The sequence below is a fragment of the Lepidochelys kempii genome, chromosome 27 (assembly GCF_965140285.1).
Source record: "Lepidochelys kempii isolate rLepKem1 chromosome 27, rLepKem1.hap1, whole genome shotgun sequence".
Classification (NCBI taxonomy): domain Eukaryota; kingdom Metazoa; phylum Chordata; order Testudines; family Cheloniidae; genus Lepidochelys; species Lepidochelys kempii.
The window spans coordinates 16,148,531-16,168,560 of NC_136406.1; the positions used below are offsets into that span (position 1 = coordinate 16,148,531).

A 20,030-nucleotide genomic window follows, 5' to 3' on the forward strand; every position below is an offset into this window, starting at 1 on the left:
TAACATTGATATATAACTTGCTGAACTCTACTTGCGAAAAAAAGAACTTTTAGAAACACTGAAGTGTAATTTAGTCCAAAGAATGTTGCTATCAAAATCTAAATCTGTATTTAGAAGTCATTATTCTATGCGAGTTTTATCTACTGTTAGCATAACTGTATCTTAATTTTTATTACGGTCAAGAAAACACCATAATAGAGGCTCAGACTAAATGTATACCCCAAATCAAATAAAGACAGTAGGAGAACCAAAAGAATGCCACCATGGCTAAATAGCAGAATAACAGGCTGTTAGAGGCAAAAAGGCATCCTTTAAAATTTGGAAGTTAAATTCTAGTGAGTAAAATAGGAAGGAGCACAAACTCTGGCAAATAAATTGTAAAAGTATAATAAGGCAGCCCAAGAAATAATTTGATAAGTAACTTGATAAAGATGGGAAAAGTAGCAGCAATTAAAAAAAAAAAAAGTAAATCAGAAGCAGGAAGCCTGCCAAGTCAGCAGTGGGGCCACCAAACAACAAAAGTATTAAAGGAGCACTCAGGAAAGACAACGCCATTGCAGAGAAGCTAAATTAATTCTTTGCATTAATCTTCACTACAGAGGATGTGGGGGCAATAGCCACATCAGAGCTATCCTTTTTGAGTTTTTTCCTACCTACAACCCCCCCGTTCCTCAGACGTTCTTGTTAAACCCTGGATTTGTGCTGGAAATGGCCCACCTTGATTATCATACATATTGTAAGGAGAGTGATCATTTTAGATATTACCAGCAGGAGAGTGGGGTGGGGGAGAGAAAACCTTTTGTAGTGGTAAACACCCATTTTTTCATGGTTTCTATGTATAAGAACATCTTCTGTATTTTCCACAGTATGCATCCGATGAAGTGAGCTGTAGCTCACGAAAGCTTATGCTCAAATAAATTGGTTAGTCTCTAAGGTGCCACAAGTACTCCTTTTCTTTTTGCAAATACAGACTAACACAGCTGTTACTCTGAAACAAATCTGAAGTATTTTCCCAAATTGAAGTTTTACAATGAATTGATAAATTAAACAGTAATAAGTCACTAGGACCAGATGATATTTACTCAAAAGTTCTGAAGGAACTCAAGTATGAAATTGCAGAACTACTCACTGTAGTATGTAACCTATTACTGAAATCTGTCTCTATATCAGATGACTGGAAGGTAGTTCATATTGCTAATATTTTAAAAGGGCTCCAAAGGAGATCCTGGTGATTACAGGCTGATGACCCTAAGTATAGATTGTGAGATTAAAGGAAAAATTTTCAAAAGTGACTTAGGTGACTAAGTCCTAGGGTATGTCTACACTACGAAATTAGGTCGAATTTATAGAAGTCGGTTTTTTTGAAATCGGTTTTATATATTCGAGTGTGTGTCTCCCCACAGAAAATGCTCTAAAGTGCATTAAGTGCATTAACTCGGCGGAGCGCTTCCACAGTACCGAGGCAAGCGTCGACTTCTGGAGCGTTGCACTGTGGGTAGCTATCCCACAGTTCCCGCAGTCTCCGCTGCCCATTGGAATTCTGGGTTGATATCCCAATGCCTGATGCGGCAAAAAACATTGTCGCAGGTGGTTCTGGGTACATGTCGTCAGGACCCCGTTCCCACCCTCCCTCCCCCCGTGAAAGCAAGGGCAGACAATCATTTCGCGCCTTTTTTGTCTGCTGCCAGCCAAAGATGTAAAGGATCGATGGAGTGGGTCAGAACAAGACATAGACCAGATTTGTTTTGGACTCATTTTCCTCCTCCCCTGTCTAGATCACACTGCAGTCAGTCACAGAGAAGGCGCAGCGAGGTTAATCTAGCCATGTATCAATCAGAGGCCAGGCTAACCTCCTTGTTCCAATAAGAACGATAACTTTGGTGCACCATTTCTTATTGGAACCCTCCGTGCAGTCCTGCCTGAAATACTCCTTGATGTACAGGCACACCCTTTGTTGATTTTAGCTCCCTGAAGCCAACCCTGTAAGCCGTGTCGTCAGTCGCCCCTCCCTCCGTCAGAGCAACGGCAGACAATCGTTCCGCGCCTTCTTTCTGTGCGGACGCCATACCAAGGCAAGCATGGAGGCCGCTGAGCTCATTTTGGCAATTAGGAGCACATTAAACACCACACGCATTATCCAGCAATATATGCAGCACCAGAACATGGCAACGCGATACCGGGCGAGGAGGCGACGTCAGCGCGGTCCCGTGAGTGATCAGGACATGGACACAGATTTCTCTGAAAGCATGGGCCCTGCCAATGCATGCATCATGGTGCTAATGGGGCAGGTTCATGCTGTGGAACGCCGATTCTGGGCTCGGGAAACAAGCACAGACTGGTGGGACCGCATAGTGTTGCAGGTCTGGGACGATTCCCAGTGGCTGCGAAACTTTCGCATGCGTAAGGGCACTTTCATGGAACTTTGTGACTTGCTTTCCCCTGCCCTGAAGCGCATGAATACCAGGATGAGAGCAGCCCTCACAGTTGAGAAGCGAGTGGCGATAGCCCTGTGGAAGCTTGCAACGCCAGACAGCTACCGGTCAGTTGGGAATCAATTTGGAGTGGGCAAATCTACTGTGGGGGCTGCTGTGATGCAAGTAGCTCACGCAATCAAAGATCTGCTGATATCAAGGGTAGTGACCCTGGGAAATGTGCAGGTCATAGTGGATGGCTTTGCTGCAATGGGATTCCCTAACTGTGGTGGGGCTATAGACGGAACCCATATCCCTATCTTGGCACCAGAGCACCAAGCCGGCGAGTACATAAACCGCAAGGGGTACTTTTCAATAGTGCTGCAAGCTCTGGTGGATCACAAGGGACGTTTCACCAACATCAATGTGGGATGGCCGGGAAAGGTGCATGACGCTCGCATCTTCAGGAACTCTGGTCTGTTTCAAAAGCTGCAGGAAGGGACTTTCTTCCCAGACCAGAAAATAACTGTTGGGGATGTTGAAATGCCTATATGTATCCTTGGGGACCCAGCCTACCCCTTAATGCCATGGCTCATGAAGCCGTACACAGGCAGCCTGGACAGTGGTCAGGAGCTGTTCAACTACAGGCTGAGCAAGTGCAGAATGGTGGTAGAATGTGCATTTGGATGTTTAAAGGCGCGCTGGCGCAGTTTACTGACTCGCTTAGACCTCAGCGAAACCAATATTCCCACTGTTATTACTGCTTGCTGTGTGCTCCACAATATCTGTGAGAGTAAGGGGGAGACGTTTATGGCGGGGTGGGAGATTGAGGCAAATCGCCTGGCTGCTGGTTACGCGCAGCCAGACACCAGGGCGGTTAGAAGAGCTCAGGAGGGCGCGGCACGCATCAGAGAAGCTTTGAAAACCAGTTTCATGACTGGCCAGGCTACAGTGTGAAAGTTCTGTTTGTTTCTCCCTGATGAAACCCCCCGCCCCTTGGTTCACTCTACTTCCCTGTAAGCTAACCACCCTCCCCTCCTCCCTTTAATCACCGCTTGCAGAGGCAATAAAGTCATTGCTGCTTCACAGTCATGCATTCGTTATTCATTCATCACACAAATAGGGGGATGACTACCAAGGTATCCCAGGAGGGGTGGTGGAGGAGGGAAGGAAAATGCCACACAGCACATTAAGCACAGCACTTTAAAAGTTTACAACTTTAAAATTTATTGAATGACAGCCTTCTTTTTTTTGGGCAATCCTCTGTTGTGGAGTCGCTGGTTGGCCGGAGGCCCCCCCACCGCGTTCTTGGGCGTCTGGGTGTGGAGGCTATGGAACTTGGGGAGGAGGGCGGTTGGTTACAGAGGGGCAGCAGTGGCAGTCTGTGCTCCAGCTGCCTTTGCTGCAGCTCAACCATACACTGGAGCATTCTGGTTTGGTCCTGCAGCAGCCTCAGCATTGAATCCTGCCTTCTCTCATCACGCTGCCGCGACATTTGAGCTTCAGCCCTGTCTTCTGCCCGCCACTTACTCTCTTCAGCTCTCCACCTCTCCTCCCGGTCATTTTGTGCTTTTCTGCACTCTGACATTATTTGCCTCCACGCATTCGTCTGTGCTCTGTCAGTGTGGGAGGACAGCATTAGCTTGGAGAACATTTCATCTCGAGTGCGTTTTTTTTTCTTTCTAAGCTTCACTAGCCTCTGGGAAGGAGAAGATCCTGTGATCATTGAAACACATCCAGCTGGTGGAGAAAAAAAAAGGGACAGCGGTATTTAAAAACACACATTTTATAAAACAGTGGCTACACTCTTTCAGGGTAAACCTTGCTGTTAACATTACATACATAGCACATGTGCTTTCGTTACAAGGTCGCATTTTGCCTCCTCCCACCGCGTGACTACCCCCTCAACCCTCCCCCCTCCCCGTGGCTAACAGCGGGGAACATTTCTGTTCAGCCACAGGCAAACAGCCCAGCAGGAATGTGTCCCTGAAGAAAAGCACCCTATTTCAACCAGGTGACCATGAATTATATCTCACTCTCCTGAGGATAACACAGAGAGAGAAAGAACGGATTTTGGTTGAATGCCAGCAAACATACACTGCAATGCTTTGTTCTACAGTGATTCCCGAGTATGTGTTACTGGCCTGGAGTGATAAAAGTGTCCTACCATGAAGGACGAAATAAGGCTGCCCTCCCCAGAAACCTTATGCAAAGGCTTTAGGACTACATCTAGGAGAACCGCAAATGCCAGGGCAAAGTAATCCTTTCACATGCTTGCTTTTAAACCATGTATAGCATTTTAAAAGGTACACTCACCAGAGGTCCCTTCTCCGCCTGCTGGGTCCAGGAGGCAGCCTTGGGTGGGTTCGGGGGGTACTGGCTCCAGGTCTAGGGTGAGAAACAGTTCCTGGCTGTCGGGAAAACCGGTTTCTCCGCTTGCTTGCTGTGAGCCATCTACAACCTCCTCCTCCTCCTCCTCATCTTCTTCGTCCCCAAAACCTGCTTCCGTATTGCCTCCATCTCCATTGAAGGAGTCAAACAACACGGCTGGGGTAGTGGTGGCTGAACCCCCTAAAATGGCATGCAGCTCATCATAGAAGCGGCATGTTTGGGGCTCTGACCCAGAGCGGCTGTTCGCCTCTCTGGTTTTCTGGTAGGCTTGCCTCAGCTCCTTCAGTTTCACGCGGCACTGCTTCGGGTCCCTGTTATGGCCTCTGTCCTTCATGCCCTGGGAGATTTTCACAAAGGTTTTGGCATTTCGAAAACTGGAACGGAGTTCTGATAGCACGGATTCCTCTCCCCAAACAGCGATCAGATCCCGTACCTCCCGTTCGGTCCATGCTGGAGCTCTTTTGCGATTCTGGGACTCCATCATGGTCACCTGTGCTGATGAGCTCTGCATGGTCACCTGCAGCTTGCCACGCTGGCCAAACAGGAAATGAGATTCAAAAGTTCGCGGTTCTTTTCCTGTCTACCTGGCCAGTGCATCTGAGTTGAGAGTGCTGTCCAGAGCGGTCATAATGGAGCACTCTGGGATAGCTCCCGGAGGCCAATAACATCAAATTGTGTCCACAGTACCCCAAATTCGAGCTGGGAACGTCGATTTAAGCGCTAATCCACTTGTCAGGGGTGGAGTAAGGAAATCGATTTTAAGAGCCCTTTAAGTCGAATTAAAGGGCTTCACTGTGTGGACGGGTGCAGGTTTACATCGATTTAACGCTGCTAAATTCGACCTAAAGTCCTAGTGTAGACCAGGGCCTATTTTCAAAAGGGATTTAGGATCCTAAGTCTCATTGAAATCTGGCACTTCTCAGGTCCAGATTTTTAAAGGTATCTAGGTGCCTAAAGATGCAGATAGGTACTTAATGGAATTTTCAAAAGCACCCATGTGCATAACTGCTATCGATTTAAAGAAATGTTTCTAGGCTCTGAAAGTTTTACCCTGGTATTGTTTCTCATTGTAAAAAGTCATGATTCAGTCTACCTATATGAATGTCTGTGTTATATTCTGTGTAATAATAATTAGTAATTAATTGCTAACAGCTTTTGTAATCACATATAAATCATAGGGCTGAAAAACCACAGTTTATTTAGGAAGCCTTCTGTGTTGAACAAGGGAGGATTTTCAAAGTTAAAAATAATCAGGGCTAATGCAAAAATTATTTGCAACAGTTAAAAAATTTATTGAAAAACAGCAGTAAATAGAATGTTTCTTTTAGCACCCATAAAAGACTACATCTCAGTGAAGTGAGAAGAGAAAGCAGATACTAGAACCCTTATTTTTAAGATGGAGAACTCTTAAGCCACTTAAAATTCTACATTTGTCCAGAACACTTCCTTGTTTTTGGTTCTGTCTGTAGGCACATATAGGAGGATCCTCTGTTCCATTTTCATGTTGCTTATTTAGCTGGCCTTTCTTCAACTGACTGGACTTTTGATGAGACTATTTTGCCGTCCACCAGCTCTTCAACAATTGTCTTAACCATTCTAGTTTTAGATGGTTCTAAAAATAAAATATTAATAGTATTATCCATTCAAGATATTAAAATAAAGACTCAAATAACATAAAAAGTTGTGGTCCAGTTAAATAAACATAGGACAGTATGCCTTAGGACAGTGTAAACTTTCATGGCAAAAATTATAAATATATATGTATATATATATAGGACCTTTATTTGTCACTTTGCTGAAATACATAGTGCAGCAGAAAGTTACCTTCAAACATGAAAAAGAGGTTGAAATCTTAACTTTGACAGATAGTGGTGTACATTAAAATCTTTGAGGCTTTTTTTCTTTATAACAAGTTACTAATTTTATTTCACCATTTCAGGCTCAATCCTCTGGGTTATTACTTGTCTCCTGATAACCTCAAGGGGAGTTGAAGGTTCCTAGCACTTCACAGGAAGCACTCAGCACTTTAAAGAACTGGGGCCTGATTCAGTGCCCAGTGAGGACAATGGGAAACTTTCCATTGACTTCAATGGGGATTGGATCAGGTCTTCAGTAAGTAATTACTTATACAAATATAAGTTACCAAGATCTGAAGAGTTCTTTTCTGGCAGAGGTAATGCTGTTTGATTTTTAAAAGTGCACTCCTACATCCTTGTAGTTCAAAGACACACTTGAAAATAAAAACAGTAACTTATTTTAATTACCTTTGATTTGAACTCTTGATTCTTGATATGCATAACCTCCAGATCTAAAGCTGCTGTTAAAAATAATTAATAGTCATTAGTTATCTTACAGTACTTTTGGAATTCTAAGAAAATATAATTATTTTGAGAGTTGATGAGAATACTGGTGTTAAAAGCAAGTTTATTGCTATCTTTCTAGAAACAGCATGGCAGGCAATCAGTTTTGTAAGTGATTGGAACTGCTATGTATCATATATATCTGATTGCATTTTTTTGTTGCCAAACAAAAAGGTGAATAATTGATTCCACCAAAATGCTTTACAGGATAAAGATTAAATAAAATACTTTATCAAATATGGATGTAAGATCAATCTGCTCTTTTATCTTGATTGATAAAATGAAAATTTTCTGTGGTGGATATTCTATTTACTGGAGTCATTTTCAGGTATTTGCAGCTGCACATAATGTACAGTTCTATAATATTTGCAGATGCTGAGACAGAACAGAGAACTGATACAGCAATTTGTTTTCACTTCACTTAGGTCTATTTCAGTGGGCATTGCAAGGCTCTGACTGATTTCAAAGTGTGTTGAATTAGGTCCTTGGATCCCACAACAGAGCCTTACAAATATTTTTATTTCTGAAGAACATTTAATGAAATGTGCTACTAAGAAATATCCTTCTTAGTAAATATTCTGTAGACAAAATACATAGAGTCCCAAACTTTTAATCTCTCAATGACTTCAAGAAAAGGAGTACTAGTGGCACCTTAGAGACTAACCAATTTATTTGAGCATAAGCTTTCGTGAGCTACAGCTCACTTCATTGGATGCTCAAATAAATTGGTTAGTCTCTAAGGTGCCACTAGTACTCCTTTTTTTTTGTGAATACAGACTCACACGGCTGCTACTCTGAAACCTGTCAATGACTTCAAATCACATTGAAGTCAGTGGATTTAAGAGCACCCTGACTCATCACCTTGCAGGATCAGATTTATAGTGTGATAGAGAAGAAAAAATCCTCCTCTTGAAAAAGAGGATGCTTCCTATGGATCATATTTGAAATGTGGGCTCAATCCTGCAAGGTGTTCAGCACTCATGCAAGGTTATGAAGGCCCTCAGCTTCCACTGAAGTCAGTGGAATTTAATGTAGTTAAGCATTTAACTGGAATGATCTGCACCTTACAGGATTTATCCCTATATGCACGGAACATGGAATAAGATATATTGATGTTTATTTCTTATTTCTAGAGTTCTGTTTTTCAAAATAAATTCATCTAACTGAAATAGTTTTTTCTTCAGGCTGTTTGCTTACCCTCCTTCTCCATCTAGCAGTCGCCTATAGGTCTCAATCTCCATCTCTAGATGTGTCTTGATGCCCAGGAGCTGTTCATATTCTGCATTCTGGCACTCCATTTCAGATCTGATCTGCTTTAATTGTTCCTCCAGATTGCTAATCTGAAGCTGAATTTGTGAAAGCTGAGTACTGTAGTTTCCTTCAGTTTCCGCCAAGGTGCCTTCAAGGGAGCATTTCTATCAACGCATAACAATGGCATGTTACTGATGAAGCTGAAATGCTTGATTGCACACAAGGAAAATTTTCTTTAACAGTGAAAATAATTTATACCAGAGAAGTAGAAAAAATATTTCCCTAATCATAACACTTAATTAGAAATAAAATTAAATTTTTTTCTCTATCAGTTTTCAATACCACTAGTTTTTGTGATGAAAATTATTTCTCTGGAATAGTTTTTCCTTTCTCTTCTCTCTTTCTCACTGTAGTTTTTTAGTATTATATTACTAGTTTTATAATGTTTTATTGCTTTATACACTGCTTCTTCTGTAACACTTTTCTCAAACAATGCAAAGTAAAAATGTATTAAATTAATTGGATATGCATGTAAAACAATTTTACTTGTATGTTAAGTTTATGAAAATAAGTGAAAGGTCAAAGTGGGAATATAAGAATTTAATCTGTTTGGTGCATGATTATCTGCTATACAGGTGTTTGAAAGAAATTCAGATTTGTTCTTATTGGCGAGATGTTGAAGATAAGTAGTTTGGCTATTGACTGCTCTTCTGAAGAAATCCATAAGAGCCTTTTGAAGTTGTCTTTTCAGAGATCAGAATGAATGAAAAATAGTCACTGAGAGAACATGATGAAACAACTTCATGCCAAAAAGCTGGATGGCATTAAATTTAATATCCTGTTGTTTTTTATTTACATTAATGGTTTATCATATGTAAATATTAAAATACTGATTAGGCCACCAAGGGATTATTCAATATTCAGCATTCCCCATACACATATTCAGTCATTTTACACTTACTTAAAAGGTGGTGGACCATATTCCATCCTGGATTCTTGCCAAAAAAAAAAGTTCCATTGAAAGTGGATAAACTTGCATGTGTGTAATGAAGGTGGAATATTGACCTGTAATGCCTCTTTTGAGGCCATGTCTATTACAAAACTTTATAAAGTGTTTTTGAGACTGTTTAAAACAAATCTGTTTATTTTGATTATTCTTTCTAACTAGTCAAACTCACCACTCTTCCTTCTCTATGGACTTTAGTATTTAGTTTAGAATTACAGTTGTTTCTCTGTGCTTAGAGTAAATATAGGTGAGCTATCAAAACACGTGTCTATATTAGAAACAATTATATATTAAATGCAAATATGCCCTTACATAATGCCAAAGTAGTGGATAAAGCTATTATGGACACTGTAAATGTTTTTAATAAGAATTTTGAATTATAAAAGTTACCTTAAGTGGCAGCTATTACAAACCTTGGCCAGAAGGGCTTGTAGCTCAATGTCCAGGGTTTGGAGAGTACGTTTGATCTCAGTTATTTCATGCCTGGCTGAGTCTGCTGCACCAGCATCATCATAGATTTGTTGCTGCAGCTGTTGACTCTGGAAAAGTCATAATACAATATAATGAATACAGGGTGATGAAACAAATCTTTGGATTTGAATATGCTTTCAGAAAACGTATCAATCATATTGTTACCATTTTATTAAATTGTTCTTCGGCCTCCCTACGATTTTGCTCAGCAAGGGATTCATACTGAGCTCTCATGTCATTCAGAATCTTTGTTAGATCAACTCCTGGAGCAGCATTAATTTCTACATTCACTTCACCTGTAGAGCCATGCTGGAAGCTTTTTATTTCCTGGTTAAATGGAAGACAAGGAGATTTTAATTTTAAATATATTGCAACTGCAGAAGCAGGGAAAAATTAAATAACTGAAATCAGTAAGTGTCAAAATCTGAATGTTTTGAAATAGTAAATTGACCATAAACCATTTCACTTTTAAACCACTTTTAAATGGAAAGACTCTCATTGACTTCAGTGGGAGTTGGACTGGGACCTATATTTGCAAAAGGAAGGCAAAGATCTTACTTCCTCATGGTTCTTCTTAAGATACACTAGCTCCTCAGTCAGGCTTTCAAGCTGTGCTTCCAGGTTGGATCTTGTCATAGTCAGATCATCTAGGACTCTACGCAGACTATTAATGTCAGCTTCAATACTTTGGTAAAGGAAAAGCTCATTTTCATACCTTTAAAATGTTAGGAGAATTTTGAGAATATAATCAGATCAGAAAGAAAGGAAAATCTCTTTTTCCTTGCAAGAAAAATATTTGATATTAATAAAGCAGAATTTAATTAGAGAAGATGTGAGAATAATGCATTTTTATTATCTGTTTATTTTGTATTCTGGTTTTTATGATTTGGCAAAAGTTTTAATAGTTTTTTTAAAATTAAAAATATAGATCTATTGCATATAATAGTTATAAAATTGATTTTAATATTGTTATCATTTTTGGAATAATACTTCAGATTTCTTTTAATACTAAAAAGTGTAGAGAAAAGTGTCTAAGGACCATATGAGATGATCAGTTTGTAAGCAGCAAACAATGGTGAGTTCTGCTTAAAAACAAATGGCATGAGGTGGCCTAAGTTGTTACTACCCCATCATTACTAACTGGTTTTCACTGAACTCACTTAAGTCTGAAGTCATCAGCAGCAAGCTTGGCATTGTCAATCTGCAAGACTATCTTGGCATTGTCAATAGTTGCAGAGATGATCTGGATAAATAGAAAGATAGATAAGGAAAGAGGCAATATTTATATGACTACTATGAAAATATCCTTTGCATTTAATTTTGGGCAAATTTAGAGGCTAACATGAAAAATGCAGATTTAAAAAATAATTTGTTTATATGCAGTTTAAACATAGAGACATGATTTCTTTCCCTTTTTTTAAAATTAAGTATTTCCTTTCCACGTTAACAAATTAATTTTAATGCATAAACAGTAAAAAAAACTAAACATTCTTAATAATAAAATAGATACTTTTATAGTCATATTAAATTAACAAGAATTTGTGTGAAAAATCAGTTGGTAGAAATATTACATCTTAAAGTCTACTGCTTTAAGTATTCTTAATGTCAACAGAAAATGATAAATGTCTGAAATTAAGCTGAGCAGAATTTCTCATTTGGTAATAACTCATGCACTGCTTGTGAGTTATAGTTTAACACAAGATATGGTTACAAGGTGCATGCCATTGTAAAGTGCTGAAAAATTATTTATTACCTGATTCTTAAGATCTTCAATTATCTGGTAATATTTGCTGTAATCACAGCATAACCCAGCAGCAGCAGGATCATGTTTCTCATACCACAGCCGGATTTTATGTTCAAGATCAGCATTTGCCTCCTCCAGAGCACGCACCATATCCAGGTAGTTAGCTAGGCGGTTATTAAGGTTCTGCATGGTTTCCTTTTCGCCACCAGACAGAAGGCTGCCATCAGCTCCACCAAAGGCCCCACTAAAGCCTCCACTATAGCCACTACCCAAGCCCCCAAATGAGCTACTGCGGTAGGCATTTCCATAGCCTCCTCCAACTGATATATTACCAAACCCACCACTATAGCCTCCACCAAAGCCACCACCTGCTCCCCTTCCTAATCCACTCCCTAATCCAACACCAGATCCCCCAGCCAAACCACATACACTCCCACTACCAAAGCTTCTTCCTATGCTGGAGACTCTGACTGATCCACCACCTCCACCAAATGAGGAAACCTGGCTGGATCCACTAGCAATACAAAGAGACATAGTTTTTTAGTGGTGGTCTGAGTTGTTAAAGTGTAACAAAGGCAGCAAAGTAGAGTGAGAGAATGTCTTGGCTAGGCAGTTCCTTTACCTTTTTATACAGAATTATTAGGGTGTTTCTTTCTGGATTCCTCCTACCTATGGCAAAATATTTTTTTTGCCAACTCAGTATAGTGTTAGCCATGATTGGATGATTTCTCCTCATTAGCATTTAAATCAATGGTGACCGTTCATGTAAAGAGGTTAGTGCCCTGAAGATGTTTGTTATATCAGGAATAGAGAAGGGTGGAACAAAGCAAAAGAATCATTATTACATTTTAATCATAGATGAGTAATTCCTTTGCTTCTTCCAGACCTCAGGCATAACTCTCATAATTCCCCAAGAAGATAGAGCAAAATTTCAAGTGATATATCTTTATCATTCTTACCACCAAACTTATCATTTCTCTCTTTGATAAATTAATAGGGCTGTCAAGCGATTACAAAAATTAATCACGATTAATTGCACTGTTAATAATAGAATACCATTTATTTAAATATTTTTGGATGTTTTCTACATTTTCAGATATATTGATTTCAATTACAACACACAATACAAAGTGTACAGTGCTCACTTTATATTTATTTTTGATTACAAGTACTTGCATTGTAAAAAAACAAAAGAAATAGTATTTTTCAGTTCACCTAATACAAGTACTGTAGTGCAATCTCTTTATCATGAAAGTTGAACTTACTAATGTAGAATTATGTACAAAAAATAACTGCATTAAAAAATAAAACAATGTAAAGCTTTAGAGCTTGCAAGTCCACTCAGTCCTACTTCTTGTTCAGCCAATTGCTCAGACAAACACGGTTGGTTACGTTTGCAGGAGATAATGCTGCCTGCTTCTTGTTTACAATGTCACCTGAAAATGAGAACAGGTATTCTCATGGCACTGTTGTAGCTGACATCACAAGTATTTACGTGCCAGAAACGCTAAAGATTCATATGTCCCTTGATGCTTCAAGCACCATTCCAGAGGACATGCGTCCATGCATGCATGACGGGTTCTGCTTGATAACAATCCAAAGCAGTGCGGACTGATGCATGTTCATTTTCATTTTCTGAGTCAGATGCCACCAGCAGAAGGTTGATTTTCTTTTTTGGTGGTTTAGGTTCTGTAGTTTCCTCAACGGAGTGTTGGTCTTTTAAGACTTTTGAAAGCATGCTCCACATCCACAGCTCGTCCCTCTCAGATTTTGGAAGGCACTTCAGATTCTTAAACCTTGGGTCGAATGCTGTAGCTATATTTCAAAATCTCACATTGATAACTTCTTTGCGTTTTGTCAATCTGCAGTGAAAGTGTTCTTAAAACGAACAACACATGCTGGGTCATCAACCGAGACTGCTATAATATGAAATATATGGCAGAATGCAGGTAAAACAGACCAGGGGATATACAATTCCCCCTAAGGAGTTCAGTTACAAACTTAATTAACGCATTATTTTTTTAACGAGCATAATCAGCATGGATGTATGTCCTCTGGAATGGTGGCCGAAGCATGTAGGGGCATACGAATTTTTAGCATATCTGTCCCGGAAATACCTTGCAATGCCGGCTACAAAAGTGCCATGCAAATGCCTGTTCTCACTTTCTGGTGACATTGTAAATAAGAAGAGGGCAGCATTGTCTCCTGAAAATGTAAACAAACTTGTTTGTCTTAGCTATTGGCTGATCAAGAAGTAGGACTGGGTGGACTTGTAGGCTGTGAAGTTTTACACTGTTTTGTTTTTGAATGCAGTTTTGTAACCAAAAAAAATAAATCTACATTTGTAAATTGCACTTTCACCACACAGAGATTGCACTACAGTACTTGTATGAGGTGAACTGAAAAATACTATTTCTTTTGTTTATCTTTTACAATGCAAATATTTGTAATCAAGAATAATATACATTTTGATTTCAATTACAACACAGAATATAATATATATGAAAATGTAGAAAAACATCCAAAATATTTAGTAAATTTCAATTGGTATTCTGTTGTTTAACAGTGTGATTAAAACTGCGAGTAATCGTGATTAATTTTTTTGAGTTAACTGCGATTAATCGACAGCCCTAATAATAAATAAAAGTGCCATTAGTCCCAATGTTTGTTTGTTTGATTTGCATGCAGTTTTCCTTCTTAACTGTTGTTCAGGTGGGATCTTCTTAATATTTCTAAGTATGAGCTACTTCAAGACTTCCAGTAAATTTGGGGGCCGACTAAGGGCCTTACATAGGTTCTTCAAATTTGCCTTTACTAATAAAATCATCACCATTATTATCATCTATAATCTTATTTTCAGAGTGCCTTCCTGCAGAAGCAGTTTGTGTATTGCATGATATTTGAACACATTAAAATATTAATCCATTATTATTAAATTTGACCTCTTAAAATTTAAATGAATAAAATGTAGGCATATCCTGGAATTCCTGATGCTTAATTTTTTCTTAGGAGAGGTGGAGAGTGTGGTCAGATATTGGCTGCATATGTCCCAGCTCTGCGTAGATAGAGGAGATAACAGACCTCAATTAAACTGCCCAATAAATCCACAGACTCAGTTTTTAGCCAAGGCACCTGGCCAGGTTTATTGTCAATGAGGCACGGTCTTAGTATCCTGCAGACTCTACAGGACCACTAACACATGTATGCCCGTTACAAAGGACCAGCTCGGTGAATGGCGGGACTTTCTGCTCCCCACAAGGCCAGACAAAGACATTCCCTCTGAGATATATTTTTATACCCCAGTACAAACAAGTTATGTACTACCTCTCTGATATAGTTAGGTGCCACACTCTGACGTGAGTTACTGCCCCCTCTGACGTAGCTAACCACAACCCATTACCTCGTACCTGTTGGTTTGATTAAAACATCTCTATCCATCATGCTGTCATCCTGACCTTATTTTTAAAATGGGTCAGCATGTTCCTGTTATCTTTTGGGGAAAGTGTTGTGTGACAGGGTCGGGCCAGATGGCTAGAGGAGAGTAATAGAAGGCAGATATATTAGCCCCAGGCTAAGTAGGTCCCTTTTCCCTGGGTAAGGTAACAGGGAAGGTTCCAGAACAATCAGGAAGCTTCTGGAGACAATTAAGTCAGGCTGATTAGAATACCTGCAGCCAATCAAGAAGCTGCTAGAATCAATTAAGGCAGACTAATCAGGGCAACTGGGTTTTAAAAAGGAGCTCACTTCAGTTTGTGGTGTGCGTGTGAGGAGCTGGGAGCAAGAGACACGAGGAGCTGAGAGTGAGAACGCGGACTGTTGGAGGACTGAGGTGTACAAGCATTATCAGACACCAGGAGGAAGGTCCTGTGGTGAGGATAAAGAAGGTGTTGGGAGGAGGCCATGGGGAAGTAGCCCAGGGAGTTGTAGCTGTCGCACAGCTGTTCCAGGAGGCACTCTAGACAGCTGCATTCCACAGGGCCCTGGGCTGGAACCTGGAGTAGAGGGCGGGCCCGGGTTCCTCCCAAATCCTCCCAACTCCTGGTCAGACACAGGAGGAGTTGACCTGAACTGTGAATTCAGAAAAACGGCCAATCTGAGGGCTGCCGTGAAGCTCCAAGGTGAGCAAATCCGCCAATAAGCGCAAGACCCACCAAGGTAGCGCAGGAACTTTGTCACAGTTGGTATCGAGGTGTTCTGATACCACCTTTCCGGAATGTGTTTGTGTATATATTCTTGTGCCTATCACTGCTTAGGAAAGTGTGTTTCTGCAATACCAGCCATGTTCTTGGCAGATTCTGTGAGCAGGGCCTGCTTCTTGCTTACAACTTAACTTTGCTTTATATCAGCAAAGTTTTGACCACTACTTTAGCTCAGGCCCCTGATACAAGGGCTTATGTTTCAGGCCCTTTTCCTACTACAGAGAGATTTGGAGCTGGGAATTTTATCAGGACTGCTCAGTAGATAAAAATGTAGAGTCAATTAAAGTAATCTCCTCTGCAGAATTCGCCCCAATTCAGAAATCAGTTACTCAGGCACTTACCTTTAAAACACGAGTAAGTCCATCCTTGTCCTCTGAAGCACTTGAGCACATTCTTGAATCTGCTAACAGTTAAGACTGTGCTTAAGTGCCTGGCAGAACAGGGATGGATTTACATGCTTAAATTGAAGGATGTGGTTAATTGCTTTGCTGAATTGGGCCAACATGCAGTATGTATGCATGAATTATTTTGGATTTTGTACCAACCTTTTAGCTTAAAATCCAGTGAATGCTAGGTACACTGAGTTGATTTGAGGATGATCTTTGTAATAACTGAGGGAGTGGATAATTTACATGGTTGTTTAAATGTTCTGTTGTTTAATAAATGGAGGTTCCTTTTGCATGTCATTTATTTTAATCGGTTGAGGTAATGAGGCTATTAGTATAGCTCGCTCTTAGATGCCTGTGCAAATCCTTTCTTTGGATCCCAGTGTCATTGTGCAGTTGACTGAAGTTCAGAGTATTTGTGTATAACATGTAGGTGACTTTGTGTTGATCTGTGTTGTGTTTAATAGATCATGACAAGAAGGTGAAAAGATAATGCTTTGTCTGCTATTCTCTCAATTGGGGAGATGCTTTTCACCACTTTCTCTTGTGTTAATGGTCTTTTTCAAATGAACATGTATACTTATTTTTTTAAATTTATATTTTATTGTTTTTAGATACTTTGAAAAAATAATTAAAATATAAAATTAGTCTATTTAAACTGAACAAAATACTGTATAACCTTTTGTCACTTTTGTATTGAGCTTTAAACAAAAATAGCTTTGTCAACTCACACCTGACCTTTGGAGCAATACCTGTAAATGATATACATTAGAGAAAGATTTTACTCTAATCCTAAAAGAACCAAAACACTTTCCAGCTTTCTGTACAGTGGGAGGGGAAAGATGTCCAGTCCCAGCTTCTGGCAGTCGGAGGTATATGGAACCCTAAAGCATGGGGTTGCATCCTAGACCATCCTAGACCATTGATGGACCTATCTTCCACAAAGTTATCTAATACTTTTTTGAACCCAGTTATAATTTAGGCCTTCACAACATCCCCTGACAACTAGTTCCATGGGTTGATTGTGCATTCTGTGAAAGAAGTACTATCTTTTGTTTGTTCTAAACCTTCTGCCTATTAATTTCATTGGGTGACCTCTTGTTCTTCTTATGAGAACCTTTTCCACACCATTCATGACTTTATAGACCTCTATCATATCCCCCCCTTAGTCGTCTCTTTTCTGAGCTGAACAGTCCCAGTCTTTTAACTTCTCCTCATATAGAAGTTATTCCATACCCCTAATCATTTTTGTTGCCCTTCTCTGTACTTTTTCTAATTCTAATGCATCTTTTTTGAGATAGGGTGATCAGAACTACAAGCAGTGTTCAAGGTATGGGCGTAGCATAGATTTTTATACTGACATTACATTATTTTCTGTCATATTATCTTTCCCTTTCCTAATGCTTTTTTAACTGTTGCTGCACGTTGAGAGGATGTTTTCACAGAATTATCCACGAGGACTCCAAGATCTTTTTCTTGAGTGGTAACAGGTACTTTACACCCCATCATTTTATATGTATAGTTGGGATTATGTTCTCCAATGTGCATTATTTTACACTTATCAACACTGGATTTCATCGGGGGCCATTGTGTTGCCCAGTCACCCAGTTTTGTGAGATCCCTTTTGTAATTTATCGCAATCTGCTTTGGATTTAATTATTTTGAGTAATTTTGTATTGTCTGAAAATGTTGCCATCTCACTGTTTACTCCCTTTTCCAGATCATTTATGAATATGTTGAACATATGATAATCTGATAGCCATATCATAACAGATGATAAAATGATAACTCCTAGTTTCAAGTGACTGAAAATAATGTAGACTCACACTTTGGTCTCAAGTATTTGAATAATGAATTACTCAGATAGCTGTGTCTTGCTGTGTGTTAAACTACCGCACTAGCAGTATTTCTTTTCAACAGTGTCATCAAAGAACATTGATGACGCTTCAGATTAATGGTATCAGAAAGGCCCATTCTTATCTTTAGATGGGCAGGTGTGCAGGAAAAGGGACACTTGATTGTTGTATTGTGAATAGCGAAGAGTGGAACTCAGTTTTTACTAAGTGAACTTGGAAGTGGCAGGGCTCAGTCTCTTGGTGGCAGATAGGCTAAAGAAAGAGTTATCTGGTCTCTAATGGTTTAAATGTCACAACCCTTACTTGGCCACACAAGGAAGTAAGGGGGACTAAGGCCCATATTTATTCCCTTCTGTGGCCCCGCTTTGATTATGATGTTGGCTGTGGTGAAGATAACAGGGGTTAGTGGCCCCATACTCCCTAGTTTGGGGAAATGTGTGGGGAAGGGACAAAGAAGGATGGAATGTGGGAGGAGCCTTTGCTCTGGTCCCTCCCACCTTCAGCCAGAGTAGCTGGCTAGGTGCACAGCAGGGAGGAAGCTGCTTCATGAAAAGTAATTTACACCCTCTCTCATCCCCGTTCCCTCCTTGATCTGTGGGTGGGGCAGTGCTCTGAAGTAAATGATAATGTAGTGCACAATCTTGTAGTGAAATGGCAAAAATTGTTGAAATCCTGCTATGACAATTACTTCCTAAAACAGGCATTGGCTAAATGAAAAAGATGTCACAACTACACAAAGTGTTTCTTTCTCTAAAGATATTGTTTAACTGGATTCCTACTCTTGATTCGTAGGTCCTCAGCACAGTATAGGCTGGAGCATCTTTCAGATCAATCAAAATATTGCATCCCAATTCTTTTCTGACCATGGTTAGCTAGAGAGCTCCCCATTGGAAGTGCAACCAGGTTGTAGTTGTCTTTCACCGTTACAGACCTTGGCTTTGGAAAATATTTCTATATACCTTGATTGGTTTGCCATCTTCTTCAGTGCCCAAGGGTAGCTTCTTGGAGCAGCAGTCTTCTTTGATGTTTTTAGCTGCATAGCCAAAGTAATCTGTGAGTTGTTGGCTCTTCTAGGAAGCGAGGACGGTGTTTTTGGACATCATGGTTCATGTGCAGCAATCGTTTTGTAGTGTGAAGGGAAACATCTAATTTAAGAGGCGAACCTTATGTACTGCAAAAAGTGTGCAGGTAGTGTATTTTATTTATTTTTTTATTTAGTTAGCCTTAACTTTCTTTTTTGTTTCTTTTTGCCATTCCTATGTAGAGAACATCTTCCTGGCAAGACATAGAAATTTCTGACAGCAAAAGGTAAGTGTAAACATTTATATCTTTGCTGGTTTTTATATCTTTTTGAATGCTAGTAACTTTGAATACTTACATTACCAATGTTGCCTTTTACTTAGTTTTGTACTCTGGATATTTTGAGTAAATTGTTTTGCACTGTATGGGCTAAAAATAGTGGCATGTTAGTTGCTAGCTGCTCTGGTCAAATGGTCGTCACTGGTGCCTTTTGTTGCTGCTTTCTAAGAGTATGGTAACTGACTGACTGTGGCTGGTGGTGTTGTAGTTGCTCCATACTATACAAGTTTATACTAATATTTCTTCTGATGTCATAGTGACGGTTTGATGATAGTATCCAGTTTAGGAAAAAATGTAAATGTAGATACACTGCAAAAATTATTCAATAGAACAACAGCAAATAAACTAAACTCTAAGTTACTGTGTTTTGATTTTTACAGCAACCATAATTCCGCTTTTGTGTGTGTATATGGTATTTCTTATTCCTTTATATTGGGTAATATTTACACCTAAATCCATGTACATTTGGGGGAAAGGGGATGAAAAGTGGCTACATTTTCCCCATCAAAAGGGAGATACTGGTAAGAGTTGGAAAGAGATTATGGCCTCAGGTTTCTCTCATATGAAAAAGAAATGTTGAGAGTTGAAGAGGAAGA

General features: G+C 39.7%; 1 protein-coding gene and 1 long non-coding RNA gene across 3 annotated transcripts in view; one reads left to right on the plus strand and one right to left on the minus strand.

The window, feature by feature from the left end:
• LOC140903888 (uncharacterized) overlaps positions 1–20,030 on the plus strand; it is a 315,051-nt gene that overhangs the window by 2,412 nt on the left and 292,609 nt on the right. Inside the window, exon 2 of the long non-coding RNA XR_012156378.2 lies at positions 19,340–19,383. This is a non-coding gene — a long non-coding RNA (uncharacterized LOC140903888). The remainder of the gene's footprint in view (positions 1–19,339; positions 19,384–20,030) is intronic.
• LOC140903903 (keratin, type I cytoskeletal 12) lies at positions 6,176–12,168 on the minus strand. Of its 2 annotated transcripts, XM_078850703.1 has the most exons (9): positions 11,644–12,168; positions 11,051–11,133; positions 10,449–10,605; positions 10,056–10,217; positions 9,833–9,958; positions 8,360–8,577; positions 7,067–7,119; positions 6,939–6,981; positions 6,176–6,434 (listed from the first exon to the last, which is right to left on the minus strand). In XM_078850703.1, exons 1-9 carry the CDS (start codon positions 12,166–12,168, stop codon positions 6,311–6,313), a joined length of 1,491 nt encoding a protein of 496 aa, XP_078706829.1. In that variant the 3' UTR covers positions 6,176–6,310. The 2 variants fall into 2 exon arrangements, with proteins under 2 accessions (XP_078706829.1, XP_078706830.1); XM_078850704.1 differs by lacking the exon at positions 6,939–6,981 and having other exon boundaries at positions 6,176–6,414.

What these genes read in the sequence shown, in the direction of transcription:
- LOC140903903 (XM_078850703.1), bottom strand. Translation starts at nt 12,168, where the DNA reads ATGTCTCTTTGTATTGCTAGTGGATCCAGCCAGGTTTCCTCATTTGGT. An exon ending in TTAAGAAGAACCATGAGGAA is followed by an intron (nt 10,218 to 10,448) that starts GTAAGATCTTTG and finishes CCATTTAACCAG; the next exon opens with GAAATAAAAAGCTTCCAGCA. An exon ending in ATCAAGAGTTCAAATCAAAG is followed by an intron (nt 6,982 to 7,066) that starts GTAATTAAAATA and finishes AAAATCAAACAG; the next exon opens with CATTACCTCTGCCAGAAAAG.